Here is a 22,376-nt window from a genome sequence, read left to right on the forward strand (position 1 = left end):
AAATTCATCACTGATTATTAATGATTGAGCTGGATTTTTAATTGCTTTGGGAAGCCTTTGTAGTTCTGCTTGTGTTGAAAGAATACAAAGAAACCCAGAAGCCAAGGATTCCTTCAGGGTTTTTTGTTTCCCCCCCCATACACCTTATACACAAACCCTGCTAATCAGGTCACTTTTTTCCTTGTATTTCTTAGTTCTAGCCATACCAAATGTGGCTATATCATCCATAGCTAAGGTGACCCTGTTTAAGACAATTCTTACAGTACAAAATTCTGGTGTGTTCAAGGTCAAACAGTTCTTCAATTTGTGTTGTCCCTCATAAAAATCGGGTTGAATTGCTGTAGCTTACTTTGTTGAAGGTGGGGATATAGGAAACTTGGTCCCGACACCCTTTCCATTTATCTTCCTGAACTGAACCGCTAGTGTGTCTGATTGCTATACTCCCCCAAGCTGGTTATCACACTGGACGGAGTTGAAAGGTGCACCACTTGTAGCGAGAAAGGTGAAAGTGGCAGGCTTACTCACAGGCCCCTTCCAATTACTCACAGCTGCACCAAATTGGTCGGGATATTGACAATGGATTCTGGCTTCAGACAGCCCACTGATTTGGGCCACCGTATGAGTTTGCTGCCCAGTTCCTTCGGACAGGATTTACAGTAATGATGTGTCTAGAGATTCACATATTTAAGGTATTGATTACTGGCCTGACCTCTAAAATACTGCACTGTATTCCCAAAAGTTGAAGTCACAGAGAGCATTTGGAGATGATGTGCTAAAATGTGTCCACTATGCACCGATTTGCCCTTATAAGCATGGCATGGAGGCACAATTGTCATGTTGAAATGTGGTCCAATTGATGTGAGGCCTATTTGAGAAATCTGAAATATCACACCTTATTCCGGAAAAACAACCACTAAGCAGTTAATTTGGACATTTGTTTCTCAAATAATGGTGAGGTTTTCTGATTGAATGGACCATTGGATTGTTTTTAAATGGCAATGCAGGGGACAGCATCTTTATCCTCTTTGTGGAACCGCGGAGGCATCGCTCCAAAGGGCTGCAATGCCGCTCGGTGCCAGTGCCCCCACTGCCCTCATTCTGATGCCCCTGCAGTGGTCCACTAGCTGTTGTAAGCACAAAACTTGGAAACATTTTCGGTTATTACCATAAAGGAAATACCTTTAGTGAATGTAAAATGTTACTAACAGGTCAAAAGTAAATAAAACATCTATTGGAAAGTTTTAAACCACTTTAAAAAAAAATCTCCCCTGGTTAAGGCATTTACGTGTTCTTGCTGTTTTTGGCCCTGGAAAATATGGAAAATATGTTGGATTTCTTGATGTATTTTTCCAGGTCTCCCAAGCAGAGAGGCAATTGAATGTGGCCTTGGTCAGTCAAGGTGCTACTTGAGGAATTCCAAAGGTAATCACGGAGTCACAAATGCATGATGGAATGCAAGTCTCCCATCTGTTCCTAAGCAACATCAGCCAGAGGTGTGCCATGAAGGAATGCATCACCCCATCATATCATCGGCTCTCCCTCACCCATAAACACCAGTCTGGAGGATTCAGAGTCATGAGGCACCCATTCATTTAATTTATTATATCAGGTGAATCCTCCCTTGTGTCATATTACCAGAGCAATTTCAGCCCTTACCTTCTGGAGATGTCTGAGTGTTTAGTATTCTGGGAGAGGTTTTTCTGTAACACCACTAGTAAGACAATACAATAGCAAGACACCACTAAAAAGACAATAGCAATCCCCTGGTAGGAACACTGTCCAGTCCAAGATTATTTTTTTAATATATTTTAAATACTGAATGGTTTTGAATTTTGTGTTCAGTCAGTGCTTATCTTTCTGTACCACCTACAGTTACACAATGCCTATCCAAACAACTATCTTTTCTTGAACTGACAATTTAACATACACTCTGTCTAAAATAAAACACTTCTTAAACTCATTAATATTTGTAAAGACAAAATTACATAGTTGATCTCAAGTCGTTCGGTTGAAGAGACTAGTACCACTTCGGCTCCAATCCTCATCTCATTACTGTTACAAGCTCTTAAAGTTCTTCCAGGCAAAAGCCTCAGGGGAGCCAAAGACCATAACTAATAGCCACTTTAAACACTGATCAAGGCCAAATGACTCATGGAAACTTTGTTTGAGATGAAGCTCTTTGGCCTTTCCATTGCTGCCCATGTGGCCACATAAATGTATCACTGGAAGAGATATTGCAAGGTATTCATGGAAGGGGCATGGATAAACTATTGTGGTAACACTATTTGCACAAGAGGTGACACATAGATAGGTAAATAGATAGATAGATAGATAGATAGATAGATAGATAGATAGATAGATAGATAGATAGATAGATAGATATTGTGAGGAGAATTAGATGAATATCTGTAATGACTTTGAGTTTGACTTTAAAGGGAGCGTTTTCACCCTTTTGTTTGAAGAAAATAACTTGTCCTGTCAAATACATAAAGCCTAATTTGGGGACACAGGTTACAAATGGAGCTTTGCAGTAGGCCTACAGCTACTCTATATAAAAATGGGATCTCGCATTATTTTACTGTCAGCCAGCTACCGCTATGAAATATGTGCTTTAGTAGAGCTCAATGATGAAAATGTATTCTCAGTATGATGAACAGTGACAGATTCAGCAAAAGAAAGAGCTGACAGATGTGTGAGGCATGGTCATGGTGCTACATTGCATCAGGTCCACAACCTCATCATCTGAGAAGGGATTTAAGCCCCAAATGGACTGTGGTCTAATTAAATGACTTGGTTGATGTAATGTTGCTGAGGAGCCCATTACATTACTGTCATTTCATAGTGTCACAAACGGTGCAGTAAACAATAAGTTATGGTTTCAGATAAATACAAAGATAAAAGGTTATGACTTTCAAATTAAGCATATTGAGTATGATTTTTTTTGGACGTTTGTCAGCTCATCACCATGGTGAACGTCAATACTGTCGTTATCGCCCGGAAATGCGTGGGAACGTCTTGTAGTACATGAATCGTTGAGCCACACTTCAAAGTTCATAAAGCAGATCGTCAGTCAGTCACCACTTGAGGATTAGAGGGCTCCAGCAAACTCTGTTTTTGAAATGGCCAGTATCATTAACCTAGCATTTTCCTGCTTTTTCTGGTTTGTGTTCGTCCAGGGACATTACACATGGGAGCCCAGCGGTAAGACAGTTTTCTAGGTGTAATAGAAAAAAAATGTAGTTTTAACGTTTTAAACGTCCTAGTGTGTATTCTTTTCAATAGTTGATGAGAGAATATTACTTTGTAAGTTATCCATAATTTTAAACGTTGCAAACGTAGCGGAACATAATGGAGACTAAGTTACTTAAAACTTCGCTCCAAGTTTGTGCATGTGTTTCAGTAGTCTAATTGCTTCGGTTCTTGGAGAAGCATCTATCCGGCTATTGTCTTTGTTTTATACGGTGGGTGGTACAAATTCCAAGCATGACTTTACTGTTCTGTGCAGTGGTTGTTTAGTGTGATCTACTAATGGTGCTGTCAAAAGCAAATATTCGCCTGAGATGTGGGACAGCCAGGGCTTTCAAGCAGAGCGTGGTTCCCGAAAACAGGCTGTGGTAGTGAAGTCAGATGTGTAGTATACAGTGTCTGAGATCAGAATGGCAATTCTCTCAATTTAGGTTGCAGTAACACAGGCTTGTTTATGTTCTTTTTTCAGATAGACCACTGAAACATACTAGGATGTCTAAAAATGCCGTAGCCTAGTGGCAAGAAAATAGAATTAAATAGACATTTGCTAATCTGCTGCCTAATGAGTTAAATTATGCTTAAGACCTGGCCTACTTGATTTTCAATAGTAAATTGGCCTGCTATATTACAGTAAGAGGCATGTGGGTGTAGCCAGCGCATTTCTTATTACGTTTTTTTTTGTTTCACTCTGGAACTAATCCTTAGAATGTATAGTTTCCTGTCCAGCTGTGCTTATTTTTTTGTGTTCGCGAATGTCCTGCTGAAGTGTCACCCTGAACAACCGTTTATTGTGTTGTGTGTGTGTGCGTGTGTGTGTGTGTGTGTGTGTGTGTGTGTGTGTGTGTGTGTGTGTGTGTGTGTGTGTGTGTGTGTGGTGGCGGCGGACATGTTTTTGGTGTGTGTATCCTTTAATGTGTGGATGGTGATAACGAGACTCTTCTTACCAAGAAAAAGGTTATTCAGACAACCTATTGGGGTTCTTAGAACGGTTGCTACCCCAAGGGTATTTTGTTAGAATCTTTACATTAAAAGGAAAAAGAGCTTATCCTAACAGTCTCTGCTTAGGCCTGCATGGCCTTTGCCTTAAACCCATGTAATAACAAATGTCACAATCTTACATCTCAAAATGTCCCTGTGTAGTGGGAGAGCAAAGTTACAGGTTTGCTTTACAGTATTATACAGTTTACAGTATGTACATGCAACTAAATTATGAGTCATTTAGTAATTTGGGTAATTTAACTGTGCCCCTGCTGTGTCCTATTGACTTTTCTAAAATGTCTAACTTTAACTTGTCGTAAGAATGAAGTGCTCACTCTTTGTGTTTGTTGTGGTCTTTTGCACCCAGCTTTGGTTCACAAGCCAAAGGATTTGTTTGTCAGGGGAGAATTAACTTTGAGTTTCAAAATAATGATAGCATTAAAACTCCTGAATGCATTTACAAAGTGACAAGACTTATCAAATTCAAAATGCTGTGTGTTGATGAGGATTTGTAATTGTTTGTGTTTGTAGCTGTTTTTAGGTTAGCTTGTTTGTTATGAAACTAGAAAGCTTTTCAAGTTGCTCTGTGAGAACACTCTTCAAATATTTGTGCAGTGGTTTCCACCCACTTTAAAATGTCCTCGCCTTATGTTGAGATGATATCTTTACATATGAAAAGCGCTAAAAGTGCAGAATCAAGCATTTTTTTTTGTTATTTTCATAAATCTTTTATTAAAGGGGGATTAAAAATAGACTCACGTTGGAATTGGCACATTGATTATTAATGAAGAGGAACTGAGCCTGTTCATATGGTAACCTAATGAAATCAGTTGACTTGGCACAACTGCTTACTTTAAGGCAATTGTCTCTCCCGCCTTCTCCTGATACCAGAACAGTAGGCATTTCCCTTAAGCTAACACAAATCTCCTCACTTACTACCTTTTCATCACATTTTGTAAGGTATTTCTACATAATTTCTCATGTTCACACGGTATATGACATAACCTACCGGTATGTGCAATATTTAGTCCACAATAACAGTATACAGCATTTACTTTGCAGATAACATCAGTGGGAAACTGTGAGAAGAAAAATAGTTTAGCTGGAGTGCTGTTTTGATAGTGGTACTGGCTATATGATAGCCATCAATTCACCGGCAAATTAAACCACCCCCGTTGCTCAACCGACTTGAGTTTGGCACTTGTGCAACAATGAGGTCATGGTTCAACTCCCAGGAATCCTAGACGGTAATAAAATATATGCTGGCAGGGTAGTTTTTGGATGAATGCATCTAGTAAAGGACTAGGCTGAATCACAACATGAGTAGAGTCAGAGATACCCTGCATGTATGGTAGTCACTTTCTTATTAGTTGATTGTGGCTTGTGACTGACTTGTAAAAGTGACTTATACCACTTTTACGAGCCTATCTGTTGCTTCCTGCATGTAATGAGAACATCTTTTTTGAAGTTATGGTGACACTAATAAAAACAGACCAACTGAGTATAGGCTCTTGTGATTATGATGAACGTTTTAAGCATGGGGAAGTCAATTCAGAATCGGCTCCCATGTGGTGAACTGTGTGTCTGGTGCATTAGTAGTGCATTAGTAATCCCCAGTGGCGTGAGTCATTAGAGGAAGGCTTGGCCCTGCTGATATCAATGTCTTTTTCCAAACCCTTAAACTTGGGGAGCACAGGATGCCTGTCAGCCTTTAGTGCGAATTCTCAGAATTAGGCCACTGTGAGTTAAACTGCTTGGCTATGATATCAAACGATATCAGACTTTTAGCGTGGCATATAGGTTCAGTGGGTGAGTCAGAGGGAACTAAGCTGACATAATTAGACTGATAGAATGTGAAAGAGAGCTCCATTTATCTTTCCTATTCTCTAAACCGGCCCTAGGAAGATGTATCAGCTGTACCAATTTTATAAATTGCCTTTTTATATATATGTATATATGTGGTATCAGTATCTTTAGGGGTTTTGATTACTATTTCTTAAGAAATGTCCTGTCCAGACTCTCCCCAAATTTGCATGACATCTTTTGTTATTCCAGCATTATCGAACCATTATCCACCCACACTCTTTGCATACGGCCTCACCCAAGTTCCAGAGCAGGGCACACTGTGCAATAAGTGTGCCGTCACCAGGGTTTTTTGTTGACCTTTCGTGACTAACCATACACTGTCACCAATGAACTTCTTTAGTGGGCTACAATTACCTGATGGGAGTGTCTGGATGACCATCACCCTGGTTGATTGTTGACCTTTCGTGACTAACCATACACTGTCACCAATGAACTTGTTTACGTAGTTAGTTGTTTAGTGGGCTACAATTACCTGATGGGAGTGTCTGGATGAGGTATGCTCTAATACAACCTCGACTTTGCCTTTATTTGAGGACTGAAAAGGGGTTTAAAAGGACGTTAGATTATTCGTCAGAAAGGGACCTTAGTCACTGCCATGACTCACTGGAGAGTGTATCTGTTGACAGATATGAAAGGAGGGAGAGATGGGCTTGGTCAGTACAATCGGGGATGGCAACGAGTCAATACTTGACTGGTTATAAAGAGAACTGTTGAGTGTTCATGGCAAACCCTTATAGTAACAACAGAAGGCTGTTCTGTTATATAACAAATAAGTATGACCTTTGTACTGAACATGAACCTAAAAACAGACTAACGGGAAAAAAACAGAACAAATATGTTCTGTAAAGGCCTATAGTCATTTCCATGACATGATGATACTAGTCTGTCTTTCTGTGCTCAAAGGGAACCTTTACTCCCTTTTCATAAATTTCTGTTTTCAAAAAAACAATATTAACTTGGCACGTTGTGGGCCACCATCATGTCTTCCATAATAGATTTTCTACTGTCACTTACATGCATTCCCTTAGAAGATGATTTTACCCAAAGCAACATACAGTACAGATACAGTGTCTCTGTATTATATATCATTAGTAGGTGTATGTGTGTTCCCACACACATTTCTGGGTCTTAAACCCATGGTCTTGCTGTTGTTGGCACCTTGGGCTACCAGTCGAGCCACAGGAACATGACACGTTTTCCAGGATGGTTGTGGTAGTAATTACAAATTGTGGTGCAATTTATGATGGCTTGAGGTCTTCCCTTCCAGTTTTTCGCCTGTGCGCAGCATGTTGTTTGCCTTAATGGGGGAGTACGTGTGGCGGGATAAAAGGAGAGGGCTAACCCAGTAGACCTTTTAGTGCCTAATTGCTTAGTCAGATATGTATACATGTATGTAATGGTGAAGCAATATGTATGTAATGGTGAAGCAATGCATATTGCCTCAGTATAACTAGACATCATGTGTGGCCCTTTATGTTTATGTTTATGTTCATTTGTATTTATTTAACAGACACTTTTATCCAACAGGTTAAGAGAGGGAATAGATGTAAATGATAGAAAAAGAATAGATAAAGGCTAGGTGCCAATCCGGCTGCTATTTTGTAGGCTAGAGTAAGAGTCTATAGCTGTGGTCTGTGTCCTTTACCCCATGTCTGTCCCATACTGTAGTGTGCTCTGCATCATGTGGTCAGATTTATGGACTCCTGTCTTTGTAGCTGAGGGGTAAGAATGTAGAACTCTGCAGTGATACAGATACTGCATGTGACCTTTATGATGTTCACGGAGTTGGAATGATGGCAGAATAGAAGTGTGTATTGATCTTGAGATTTAATCAAGAGCTTCTTGTGGCTGTTATATGAACTTGTCATCTCAGAGAGCTAAAGTGGAGAGGCTTTCTATTTATACTGCATTGATTCCACAATAACACACCTGCTCTGGCATTTTAAGCAATATGTACCAATGTAAATACATGGACGCATGGGCAAATATTGGTTCTTGTCTTTGCAAGTCCTTGCCTTGATTTGAAAAATGATACATGAAGTGATTTCAATTTAAAAACTGCAATGCATTCCTTTTTGTCGTTTTGAACAGTGCTTCAGTGACCCAGGAAAATAACCTTTTTCCATTTTCTCCAGAAGGAAATCAGTAAAAATGTTCATAGAAAACTAAATGGGATCTTTTAAAGGGTTTGCAGTTTAAAGTCTACCCTACCAGTTACTGGTGATGAAAGACTGTGCTAACACTGTGAAGAGGATGAAAAAGGGGACATAAACTCTCTTGGTCCTTTGACAAGTCACAACGGAGCAATGAAATGATTCCGAATCTCTGAGGTAAAGCTTTGGATAATTGGCAATAAATGAATTAATTTAAAACCAGTCCGCATACAGCGAGTGAATACTTGCAGCATTCCATAATTTTCTCAAGTTTCTCTGTGGGATTGAGTGTTTAACAAGCAATTGTTTTAAACTAGGTTATTTTTTTTTGTTCATCAAGAGAGCTGAGCCTAGAAGTAAATCAGGTCCCTAACGCCCCCATAAAGGATGAAATGGAAATACAACCCCTCAAGACAGATAGTCCACAGCCTTCTTGTTCATGATGCAGTAAATACAGACATCATCTACTGTTTCAGTTTTTATCTTTGAAAGATGTATTAGTTGATCTGCCTTACAGAGGACAGAGATAGTCATTGACTGGCTACATCCTATTTTTGAAATTATTCTCTTCCTATTGCGAAGAAGAGGTCCCGTTTTTCATTTTTCCATATTCACTGATCCATCCTGCAGGGCTTCAGACTGATGCTCATAAGTCTTAACTTATGTTTTAATCATTCCAGCCATATGTTGCAAAAGAAAGGAGGCCATCTTTTCAGCTAAAGGGCAGAAACGCACTTACAGGGGTTGTTGTGGCACCGAAGCTGATTGATTGGGCTGTATTGGATTATTTGGTTTATTGAACTCTGGACAGTAGATTTGGAATAATGGTGAGAGTCACTAGTGTGGAGGATTTTCACTCTCCCATGTTTGCAGCGGCCCAGAGGGATTTGGCCATCAAGTAATTTTCTTGCCTTCCTGTTGTTGTTATTGTAGAGCATTGAGAGAAAACAACTTCGGTCCCATCAGGGATTTAAGGTAGAACAGATAGTCAGCTTTTGGTAGGACGGGGAAAGTGAGGGGGTTGGGGGTGTGGAGGGGGATTTTTACAGACATGTCCATGTGGGAAAGTCTGAAAGGCCACAGATAAACCCTCCCTTTATCATCACAGGAGCCAAAGTGTGGGTGCCAGGGCAACGGCCGACCTGAAATTAAAGTTAAACTTGTGGTCATGAGAGGGCATGTCTCAAACTGTCTGATCATAGGCAGAGATCTGAGGGCTTTAGGAATGGGAAAAGCACACAAGTCATGGACTAAATCAAGCATTTTATTCTGCCTCAGTGCTAATCTGTGTTAGCATCACAGAGGCCTCAACATTTGTGATGAATTCTAATATCTTGCTGTGTACATCCTCGGGAGGAATTCATAAATCGGTTTCAGCATAATAATCAGAATAACTGCACAAACAGTCCAATCTAAGTGCCGCATTTTCTCCACTAAAACAGAATGGCAAGACTCACTGTCAATTTAGTACCGTAGATGAAGTTGAACATTCTCAACTATTGATTTGGACTTTTATTGGGTAATGTTTATTTCACAAAGCCAGTTGTGACAAAGGTTATTGCACACCCTTATTTATTTTGCAAAGTGACCAAAAGCGTGAAAGACCATGGCTGTCAGTCAAGGTATCCCTCTGTAATCCTTGTTTTTGGAAATTGAAAATAGTCTTGCTCATCTTACAGCTTACACAATATGCAGGGCATACTCAAAAAAGAAAGTAGGTCTGAGGTTTCCTTGTGGTTGAAATGATTGTGCAGTGATTCTTTCTAGTTTGGGTTTGTTTTTCAAAGGTCACGCAACTAAAGCCTCCCTGAGAGAGGCTCAACCAACAGAGCCTAGCCCTGACATTGATTGAAACATGCCAGGGCTTATACTGAATGAGGGACAGCCAGCCCGTACTCTTGCATCAACAATAAGTCTGGCAGAACCCCAGTGTTGTGTAATTCAGACCATTATCCAAATGCAGGTGTGTAGGGAGCGAAACCAGGCAAAGCAGAAGAGAAAACACAGAAAAGAAGAAAAAAAGAAAAGAAAACGTACACACACTGGGAAATGTGTTTGTTTTTTTTATAAATAGACTCATCATATTTCTGGATTTTGGTGATGTAGTGATGGATTTTTAATAAGGCTGGATTTGAAGCATCTTGGAGCCGTGTTTATTCATAGTTCTGGTTCTTTCCTTCACTAGAAGAGCATAGTTGCTACTTCACTTGTGTCCTAAAAAATAAAGTTGAAAAAAACGAATTCTGAAAAAAACTGACAGTGTAATTAATGAGAGGCAATTCACTACCTACTCTGTTTGTCATAACAGGTGGGAGGAGAATACGTTAGAATTAGTCAGTAGTTCCTTGTAGTCCTCTGTGCCAAAAAAAACAAATAGAGCTCGAAGGTTGCATGTCTTGTACCGTGGTAAGTGTTATCCCACTCAAAACATCCGATGTTCCTTGGAAAAAGCCTGTAGAGGATCTTGCGAGGAGGATGGGAAAATGTGATTTTCACTTCCTTTTACATTCTGGCGTAAGGCACTCCTTAGAGACAGAAGCTGAAGCTGAGTGGTTAGAGGATCTATAACAAGACCACTTTTGAGCCACAGTTTTCATAGAACTCATCTAAAACTAAATCAATAATGAAAACAAAACCACGCAATTTCAACTTGTGTTGAAAAAGAGGGTTTAAGAGGGTTGAAATAGAGCTTTGGATTTCAAAGAAATGAGAAAAAACTAACTTTGTTACTCGGGAGATTCAACACTGAAGGAAAGCTCGAGTGCTCCCTCGATGCCTCTCCAGCTGGATCTAAAGACAGCCTTTGTCATTGTTGTCATTATTGCACTGGAGTTTGTTTTGGGAGGTGATCCAGACCTTCATGTTGACATACTCCGAGGCCCCTTGCGGCCCCCAAGATGGACACATGAATAGCCAACCTGCAATGTAATTTAACTCTGGGTGGCTGAATCTCTTGACTGCTTATCTTCCCAGGCTGAGGAATGTAAATAGAAATATCAAGGACTGCTGCTCTGACAACATTTAATCATGAGCGAAAGCAAACCTGCTAAGACGACCCAAGTTCACTTGGCAGGATTAGACAAGATCCACAGCCGCATAACTTGAGAGAGGCTGTGTCCACATGGAAACCGACAGAACAAACCGTCAGGCTGGTATTCTCAGTAGGGCTTCGGTGGCACAGAGATGGGGGGAGCATGCCTGACCTATTATAGTTGGCGCCACATGGTGAGGCGAGGAGGATTGTGGGGGGACTGGTGGTACAATACGGGCTTGATGCATACGAAGATGCTGAAGGTTAAATGAACCCCTTGCCCGTGGGTGGCTGTCACTCAACTGCAAGGCTGTGTGCCAGACTACAACGTCTCCCACTGCTACAGATCAAGCACCTCACAGTGTGCACAGAAGCTACCGTATTGACACAGCAGGAAAGCTCTGGTTTGCCTAAAACACACCTCACTGACACGGCAGACTTTTTAGATGGTTCTATAGCAGTGCAACAAAACAAGCAAAAGCACTGAGCATCTCTGAAGACACTCTAATGTTCTTTTTTCCCCTCAAAATCCCAAAGGTTGAAACTCAGGGCTGACCTGAATTATGTCAGGAGAGCACTTTAATAGATTTTGTGCAGAGGGCAAAAAAACAACCCACATGCCTATCCACAAACACACACACATGTGTCAGAACTAAAAACATGTATCTGACTTTCTCCCTCGGAGCAGATGATGGCCAGCCTCGCCTGAATATATTCCATCATACCTGTGCCCTGAAGAAGGATGAGGGGCCCTGCAAGGCTTTACAGGAGAGATTCTACTTCAACATTGACACAGGCTCCTGTGAGAGCTTCGACTACGGAGGTTGTCAAGGCAATGACAACAATTTTGAGTCCTTGGAAGAGTGTGAAGAAATGTGCACAGTGAATGGTGAGCAGTTTTTTTTTGTAGATATGCCTCTGTAAAATATACACTATACACACAGTATGTTTGCATGTATGTTTATGTATGCATGCTGTAACTGTTTAGTCATTGATGAGTGATAAGTGATGGATGATAAGTACAAATACACAAATATGTGAAACTGACGTCACCCAAGCCAATCAATCCACCCTGGCAATAAAAAGGGCAGATAAGAAGAGTGGATCCGAAGTTCACATACTAAAAAAAAAAAAATCAAAGTGCTTTGATTCATGAGTCAAACCACCACACAAAATGTTAACATTTTATAACATGTCTTTATAGGTGCAGGTCTATAGCGACTGTAATTAGTCAATAAGTGTGCTGTTAGTGCGGCAGGTAAAACATAATTGCAGGTGATTTTTGCCTGACAAGCACAGAGGCTCTGTTGTCAGCTGAGTGCACAGGACTGAGACAGGTTATTTACCTGGACAGCATGTGGGCTAGAAATGGTCTTATTTATTTGTGGCCCAAAAAAAACTGATGCTCAATACTGATGTGCAATTTTGTATTTTGCCCCCATGTTAACTCACCATGAGGACAGAGCTTTCATATGCCTTCATGAAAAAATAGCAATTTCCCCAGGGTATTTCTGTGTGTTTTCTGACCAATACTCTCCCCTCCCCTCTAGTCCCCTATCCTCCTCTCTCCTCCCCTCTCCTCTCCTCCCCTCCCCTCTTTAGCGTAGCAAAAGCCTGGTTCCGCAGGAGCATTTGCTGCCCGCTGGTGTTGTGAGTCATATCTCATTACCCCATCCGGTGTGGGTCACTGTGATCCGGCCGGATCCTCTCCGTCCTGACGCTCTGAATCCTCTCTGAGAGGACCCCTCTCAGTAATCACTGAGAAGCAGATGTCATGTGACACAGAAGGCAGAGAGCCCACTGACTCTCCTCTGCTTAATGCATTAGTACAGTTGCGTGAAAAGAAGAGGGTATGGAAACAGGCAGAGACATACAGAAACACACAGTAACTCACAAACACACACGGATGAGCATTCATGTGCACACACACACACACACGCGCGCACACGCGCGCACGCACACACACACACACACACACACACACACACACACACACACACACACACACACACACACACACACACACACACACACACACACACACACACACACACACACACACACACATACAGACCACCCCTTACACACACAGTCAAAAACAAAAAGACCCCCCCCATCCACACACACACACACAAACACACAAACCTTCTCCAAGCAGCTTTTCCCAACAATGTGCCCCTTTGTGAGATGACAGAAATACTTCAGAAGGTCAAAGGAAGTGTCCCTGAAGAGAAGCAGCTCTCAAACTTCATTGTTAAGAGGGATCGGTGCCTGGCTTTCTCCCATGTACAATCTCTTTCACTGCCTCACTTTTTAAAGATATGATTTTCTTTGCATTTACAGTGAAAGAATTGAGAGTATTTTGACCTGCTCCCATTGATCAGAACCTTCATTTACATTGTCTGTGCAGAGTCAGATATGCCAAGGGTCAAATTGGATGGACCTTTGTCCAAGTGGGTAAGATTGCAGGAGTGCAAACAATTTTAAGAGAGTTTTGTAGTTTTAGAGATTGTATGAATTCAGAGGTTGAGTTATTTTTGCCTCTAGATAGTTTAAAGTTTTACAGTGCTTGGACAGGTTGTCTAGTCTGTTAGGCGGTTTTCCGCCAGCACACTCTGATGTTATTTGTCTCCCCCTAGTGTGTGTGTATCTTTCGTCTGTGCGTGTGCGTTTAGGTGTGTGTGTGTGTGTACGTGCGTTTGTCTTCTTACCTGAAAGCTGGCCTTGGAGACTGACCCAGTTCTTTTCCTGATATTCTCGAAATCCATTTTCCTGAAATATTGAACTCCTTATAGCCAGCCTGAAAACAGTCATGTCCTTGAGAGACAGTAGAAAATATGCACAGGACCGTCATAGTGATGTATTGGGGCTGGTCACCAAGAAAGCACTATCAAAATACAATCCCTTCACTCAGCTGACACTTGAAGGAGTCCTTAGCTGCAGAGATGCTTATCTGAATTATTCATTGAGAGAAAGAAAATCGGTTTATGAAAATCAGTTCTGACCACTAAAAGGAGGGCTAGTTTTATTTACTTTTGGTTGAAGAGCTATATTTGTGAATTTCAGTGTGTGTGTGTGTGTGTTTGCTTGATCTTTGACCAGCAGATAAACTTAATAGAGAAAAAAACGACTTATTATTTATGCAGAGATCAAAGCCTGCATTTGCTGTGACGGTTTCAGGAAGAATTGCTTCCGTGGCTGAACATGTGTTGTTCCTTTAAATGTAAATGAAGGAACTCCATTAGATCTCAAATCATTGGAGTTCACATCAAGTTCACTATGACACGTTTCACAGCGCTGAGAGTGTTGCCAAACACAGTCAAACACACTTATGAGACAGTAGTAGCTATGATTAGTCCACGGAGCGGACGTCCCTCAAATTGGACCTCCTATAAATCTCATGTCAGCAGTGCACAAGGTCTGGATTATTCCCCATTTCAGATGGGATTAGAAGTGTCTCATAAAATGATTGATAGCCACTTAACTTGAATATTTTAATTAGCAATGGCCATAAATAAATTCTGCATCATGGAGTAAAAAGGAGGCAGGATATTAAGTGATTTTTATCTATGAAGCTCTGGAACCTGGCCAGTCACTTTATCAGCAGGATATGTCCTATAGATTGGGCTGAAAAATCAATCACTTCAACCTGAATGTGGCACGCAGCCAAGGTAATTGTTCTGGAGCCTTCAGTGTCGACTCTTATTGCAGACCTTTGCAATAAACACAAATGAGTAGCTGAAAACTTAAGGGTGTATATATGCACAATGTCATACTCTGATACAGTTCACACGCAGGCTAGTGTCCTCTGTAGTGATATCACTTGTCAGTTAATTAATAATATCAAGTGACATGAATTTCATTTTGCACACAACTCCATCAGAATGTATGTTATTGTTAGTTAATTATGATTGTTATAGTGCTTATAATGGTTATAGATTCTCAATCATTCTCTATAATATAACCTACTCATAGTTGTGTTAACCCTAGATTTCCAATTCCAAGTCAAATTTACTTCTGTAATATACGTAGAAACCAGCATATAAACCCAGATAGCCAATCCCATGTGACTAAATGCACTGATTCCGTGAGTGCTTTGGGACTATGGCGCAAGGTGCAGTGCAGAATTACAGCATGCTTAAACCGCGGTGACCGTAATGTTCAATTAGCCGTCAGCTTGTTAAGATGGCTTGTTCACTCCATGAATAGTTATAAAGTAAAGGCCTTTTGAGTGCCATAGTCATAGCCTCAGTTCCCATAGAGGCCAGACTCTCTTGAGTAGTAGACTCAACCAGTGTATTTGACTCCAGTGAACTGCAACTCGCTTGGGGGTAAATATGTCTTGTGTTCTCTTGTAGAGGAAAAGAACCCCTGCTCTCTACCAGACGAACCTGGGCCCTGCCGAGGACTGGTGCCCCGCTACTTCTTCGAACACAGGAGCCAGGGGTGCAAGCGCTTCTTCTATGGAGGCTGCTTTGGGAATGCCAACAACTTCAGGACCATGAAAGAGTGCCAAGCTAAATGTCAGCGTATGTACGTCACGGCATTGTGCCTGCTCAGCCAGCAGAAACACTGCTCATCATTCACATTCTACAACACATAGCTGCTCTCTGGCCTCCGGTTGCCCTCCGAGCAGCTATTGAAGTCTGTATAAATGCCTCGGGGTAGGATTTCTAAACAAGTCCATACTGTTGAAAGGCCTTTATGCTCTGAAGTGGTGTTTTTAGCTGGCTAGTGTAAGCCTGTGTGCTAGGGGCCATGATAGTGGTGGGACAAAGTAACTGACAATTTAAGTGCAATACATTTTTTTTTTAAAGGAAAGGCAAATGAAAGGCAGGTAACTGCTTGTTAAATAGACAAAATATACATCTCTATTTCACCACTGTTGCCAGAGGTATTTTAAAGAAGGGTTCTGTAACATAATAGTTTTGGATTGATGCTGAAAAATGCTTTCTTTTCGTAGCTGATGTTTTTTTTTCAGGGGCAACTGATCAGTAATATGTGTAAAATAGTAATCTGTTATATTGAATAATATACTTGGTATCTAAGAGCTTACAGAAAACATCTTGCCCTTTTAATATGATTCTGCCCAATGATTGTTTTTGTTGACAAAAATACATCACCCCTAAAGGTTATGCTGATTGGCATCCTCCCTACCTAGTTCAAAAAAGGTTTCTGTGTGCCAGTGTTTCACAAATATGACATTAGAGTTTCAAACAAATTAGTTTTTATGTGTCACAAAAAACAACATAACACAAAAAATTTGCAGTAAAAAATCGCTGTCCTCCTTCAGATCAATTTAGCTCTCCATGTCACAGACAATGATCTAGGTCCACATGGCACACATGATCAATCCAACACATTGGCTGTATTTTAAACGGCATGGCACTTAAGACACACTTCTCTTCCTTTCCATTGACGGGACATAACATGGCATAACACTGGATGTCTTTACAAAAGTTGTGGTTATACTCATACTCATTGGCCAGCATGCTGATGCATGAATACTATGTACTCTAAAGTGGACACATCATTCTCCTTGCACCCCTTCACTATTTAGCAACACACACAGTATAAACACCTAACATCAAAGAAAGATCATGATAGTCTTTAGCACAAAATGTGTCCATAGCCTCCACCAGTGTGAGTGATATGGATCTCATAACCTCTGAAATTCAGTCTGCCTAGCTTGAGCAAATATAGGTACTTTTCAGCAGATACCCCAATGACAGGCAATTTTGGCACAGCTTGAGAGAAAAAAAAAATCATATTTGTGCATTTGCTTTCCGCAGTATCACACTGCATCAGACCGGCAACAGCCTGCATAATAGCCACAGGCTATCTTTATGCGTTGCCAACCCGATGTCAACCTCTTGCTCAGACCCGCTTCCTCAGCCACTCAAACTCTGGGCTGTTAGTTAGGTGGCTAATAGCCTCCAGGGTATTACCGCTTTAACAGTCCTCACCTCAGTAAACATGCCCTGAATCTAATAGCCTTTCTTTCCTCTTCATTCTGTCTGCAGAAACAGCCATTCAGACTGACACGGGTGGTCTAAAGCCCATTAAACAGGAGGTTCCTATTTTAGCCAGTAAGTTGATGTTCTGGTATAACTGTGCTCTATACCCTTAGATGGAAAAAAAAGCATTTTCAAAACTTTAAGATGTTTGTGGTATTGATTAAACTAGATGAAATAAGTTGGTATTAAACTCTTTTAGATGTTGTCACGAAACCTCCTGCGGTAACCACTCGTGCACCGGCACGCAAGCTGGAAGCTGAGGGTGAGTTTCTCTCATTCAGCATCATACCTGTCCAAGCCTGTCTTAGGAAATGATTGTATTATTATTTCAGTGACTCTTCAAGACAGTGGGTTTATTTGCGTGCCTTCATTGTGTTATACTAAAATCAGAGCATATACCTGCACATAGGAAAATGCTGACGACCATGGGCTTGCCAGTTTTAGAGTCTAGAGCCCTGAGTGTTGAAGGAAATGGGCGCTGAAGGTGACAAATGAAACAGAAGCTCGTATCGGAATGTCAGTGATTCATTGCCCTGCAAGACTCAAGTGTGAACAGCATAAAGCTTAGATTTGTATTGTTGTACGTTTTCTGGTAACCCTTCATATCGCAGACCCTCTAGTTTCAGTGTAACTATTCCGTCTGAGAGACAAATTATCATATTGTAACAGCAATTCGTTTTTTTTGTATTTAAATATCAAATCTGTTGACCTACTGTAATATAAAAACAACATATCAGAGGGTTGTAACTCTTTGTTCGTTGTAATACACATAACAGTGTTGCTACACTGTATACAATGTGGCCATGGTTCTTAATGTAAGCATTGTGCATTCTTCCTCTGATTTCTAACAAATACAATCTTTTATTTTAAGTCATTACAGAAGCTCCTGTGAGTGAGGCTCATACACAGGTACCCAAGTCGGAACCTTTGGGTAAGTCTCTCTCCACCAGCATTGGCCCCTGTGGAGGGACTGCCTGATGTTGCATATCCTCAGACTGAGTTTCTGAGCGACTGTTCCAAACAGTGATTTTTAGAATGCGTTTCATTCGCTGCGTTTGTGGTCATGAAATTTACCGAGTTTTTACTGAGTCTCCTCATAAAATGGTCCTGCTCCTTCCGTACTGTGAAGTCACTAGGTTCCAATTACTTATACTTTAAACTGAGCAAGTACCTGCACATAGGAAGGAGGATGATCTACTGTGAGCTTGGCAGTTTTTAGAGCTGAAGGAAACAAGTTGTGAAGATGACTAATGATACAGAGGCACGTATTAGAATCTCTACAAATCACTGCATTGGTGGGAAAGAACAGCAAAATGCTGTGATTGTACTAGTTTATGTTTTGAGGTAACCAGTGCCACATAGGTCCACCGTATCATTATGTACAGTACATTGAGAGACAGTAAATCATCAGAACGCACCAGCCTTTTGATCATATCTGTACTTATATAGCCCTGATCAAAACTTTAATCAAAGTTTTACATAATTTAAAACAAGTAGCTGTTTACTCTTTGTAAGTCAATGTATTACACTGTTACACTTGTACTTGTGCTTAAGACTAGAGTTACACTGAAACAAGGGTGACGTAACATTAGGCATTGCCATTTTCATTAATGAAAGCTGAATGCCTTTGACCGTGTTGTTGCTGAGTAATAAGGGTCTGTGTGCTAATGCCAATCATCTGTAATCTTTTTTTAGATGTGGTTACAGAAGCTCCAGTGATTGTGACACGCTTTCTGCAGCAGATTACCGAGGCAGCAGGTACTGTAAGTCTCTTTCTCCCAGCCAGGCTAACACCTGTAGAAGGCTGTCATTGGATATTCGCACTGTACTCTGTTATTCAGCAACAGTCCTCTTCTGGGTTTTTCTGTCCTAATCTAATGAGGTGAGACAGAGTGCTCGCTCAGCTTGCCAAATGGCCTGCGCTTTTGGAGGTCAAGAGGTCGCGGCGTCACCATCATTTCTCCTTTCCCCTGCGCTCATTTGACAGTGATGCAGAGCTCTGAGAGTGACTGTCAGCAGTGAGCATATCAGGCTTAACTGCTGCAGAGATTGTATCACCTCCGCAGAGTTAGTGAATGTGTGTATGTGTGTTTGAGAGAGAAAGAGTGAGAGAAATAGATAGACAGACAGATAGATAGATAGAAAGAGAGAGAGGGAGGGAAAGAGAGAATTAAATAGTATAATGCAAATTATATATACTGTTTTCTGACAATATTATATTGGTAAAGATCTTTTAATCTCATAAATAGTGTGTAATGGGGTCTCAGATATGCACACTCAACACGCACACACAGACATACACCGACAGACTTTTATACTCATGCTTGTATTCATAAAACTGAACTGCCATCTTGTGGACACTACTGCACAGTAAACCACCCAAAAAAATGATTTGTTGTTGTTGTATAAGTATGAGTAGTTGAATTTGTACTGGCGGTGGAATTCAATTAAGTTGTTTTAGTAAATTTTATGTTGCGGGTTTCCAGGTCTCAACATCCCCCATTTCTGTCTGAGTCCCATTGACCGGGGGACCTGTGATGGCACTGAGAAGAGATACACTTACAACCCCAAGAAGAAGAGGTGCCAGCTGTTCCGCTACAGCGGCTGTGGAGGAAACAAGAACAACTTTGTGCACAAACGCCACTGCATGAAGATGTGTATGAAAGGTAATGTAAAGTACATGTGGCTCGCATCAGGGCTGCTATGACACAGGTCAGCCTTAGTGTCAAAAGGAAGAAGTTTTAGGAAAATCTGTATGTCAGTTTTCCTGAAAAAAATAATGCTTGTTTGAATGGTGGAGATGCCGCCATTCGTTTGTGGGGTTTGTGGTTTTGTTGGGTATTGTGGTGTGAGGGACAAGGCGGTCACCTCACGTTCTTGGGATGTGGCGATTGGACTGGTTGGTGTAATTTGGAAAATGGGTGCAGGAGTTTTCCTTACAAAAAAGGCACAGAAACTAAGCACATAAAACAGGCACAAAACACGGCACAGAAACAAGGCACAAAAACAAAGCACAAAGAAACAGTATCCACACATCTAGATACCCAAAATTTCACCTCACAGCAGGGAAAAGTTTGTTTGCTTTTACACCTTTTCATGGCCTCTCATGCATGTCTCTTCCAAAAAGCTCTCCCCCCATGCTTGCATTAGAAAGCCTTAAAGAAGCATTCCGGATCGATTGCTATTCGCTAACTATATGCTAGCGGCTAAAACAAACAAAATCGCTTGAAATGTGCTGACTTTGACATTATGACAAACTAGTTACTCAACAACTGTCCTAACACAGTCAAACATTAAGCAAGTGCAACACAAGTCAAAGCAAGACGGCAAATAAGCTACTTACTAGTTCGGCAGACAGTATCAGGCATCAGGCAATCCTACATTTAGCAGTTATATGCCTATGGACCCTGGTATGGCAATGGCACAGAGGCGATTCTCCATATTAAAAGTCGTTATTTTAAGGTAACACTGCTTATCCTAACCCTAATCCTGAAGTATAATTGTTGCATACTGTTACTTTAACATAGGCTGGCAACTTGGCTAAATTGGTCCAATTAGCTCCCCTTGGAGCCAACAACTGTCGTGGGGGAGCCCAACCCCAACCTTTGTGGTGGGTAGTCAAAGTCTGTTAAAGGGCAACATCCCTTTCTCTTGCCATGTTAAGAAGGGAGGGAATTCACCTCAAATGTGGGTATAGACAAACCAGACATTACTGAACCTCAAAAGGTTTTTCTCTGAAGGGAACACTGGTGTACCTCAAGTGGCTTTTCATCAAGAATATGTATTGTTTGCTTCAAAAGAGTTTGCTGGAACCCACAAAGTCATACAATGTCCTACAATTACATTTAGCAGACACTTTAGTTTAAAGCTTTTCAAAATGTATTGTTATTTTACAGATATACATTTTATGAGTAAATGTGGTCATTGGCGTGACCATGTGTTTTTAGTTGAGCCACAAGAATGCATCCTAGATGTTAAATTGAACTGAATGTCAAAAGAAATGTATTTTAACTGACATGCATCATGACCATATTAGCAGATATTCAGATGGTATCAGACTGTATCAAGGTAGCTTCATGTTAGTATCATGGTTTCCTCAAACAGTATCTTTTCATAACTGAAAGGCACAAAGTACAGTTACATGGAAAACATAGCCATTTAATTTTAGATACGCTGAGCAACATATTGACATTTTAAAGTCAGTATCTCTTTATATGCAGGGTTAGGGAGTAACTAGTTACCTGTAATGGAGTTAAATTACAAAATAAATGTAATTGTAATCCATAACAGGTACTGAGAAAAACATGTTATTACAATACAGTTGCTAGTCTAAATGTTGGTGATTACTAATATAATGTATTTATTATTTTTATCTATTTTTTACATTGTAATAAAGTGGAGCAATGAGTTAATTTTTGCAGCGCTCTACCGCCCTCTGTCATGTTGCACTCGTATTGCTGTTCTTTTCATTCATCTTTTTGAATGCGCACTCATAACACTCGCTTTTGTTCTTCTTCTCTTCCCAGGTCACATGAATATGAGGGTCATTCGGATCAAGAAAAAGAACTCTCATATCTTACAACCTGACAATTGAGTCTGAAGTCTGGCTATATATGATACAAGACAGCACTACCTTTCACTACCGGATATATCTATTTATATCAGTACACTGGGGGTCTTTAGCCAATTCAGATGATGAGTCCTAATACTCACATCATAGCTTCTCAATAATTGTATTGTATTATTTGTTATTTTTCTATTCTTTGTATTTCACTTGGTGTGTGTATCACCCCTCTTATTATGCACTAAATTGTATGTATTGTAATACATTTTGATTATATTAAAGTTTTTTTTGTCTACATACATTTGATATGATCTCTCTCTCTCTCTCTCCTGATATTCTGTGTTATAAGAAGGTTTTATTTATTCCTGTAAGTAGACTACTGACACATTATCTAATTGTTTGAGTTTTTAGGAGTAGTAAGAAGCAGTTACTCCTTACAGTATGCCATATGCCAAATGTATTTTTTTTTGTGCAGAACACTAAAGGTTTTATATTTTGCTATCTAAATGTTATCAAACAAC

At 40.5% G+C, this 22,376-nt stretch overlaps 1 protein-coding gene across 1 annotated transcript; it reads left to right on the forward strand.

The window, feature by feature from the left end:
• The first annotated feature begins 3,064 nt into the window (after window positions 1–3,064).
• On the forward strand, window positions 3,065–22,142 carry tfpia (tissue factor pathway inhibitor a). The gene is made up of 9 exons (XM_080838633.1): window positions 3,065–3,201; window positions 11,963–12,163; window positions 15,633–15,803; window positions 17,298–17,363; window positions 17,491–17,553; window positions 18,163–18,222; window positions 18,987–19,049; window positions 19,778–19,957; window positions 21,818–22,142. The coding sequence occupies exons 1-9, from the start codon at window positions 3,120–3,122 to the stop codon at window positions 21,883–21,885; spliced, it is 954 nt and encodes a 317-aa protein (XP_080694759.1). The 5' UTR covers window positions 3,065–3,119; the 3' UTR covers window positions 21,886–22,142.
• The last annotated feature ends 234 nt before the right edge of the window (window positions 22,143–22,376 follow it).

This window comes from Sprattus sprattus (assembly GCF_963457725.1).
Source record: "Sprattus sprattus genome assembly, chromosome: 5".
In the NCBI taxonomy this organism is placed as follows: Eukaryota; Metazoa; Chordata; class Actinopteri; order Clupeiformes; family Clupeidae; genus Sprattus; species Sprattus sprattus.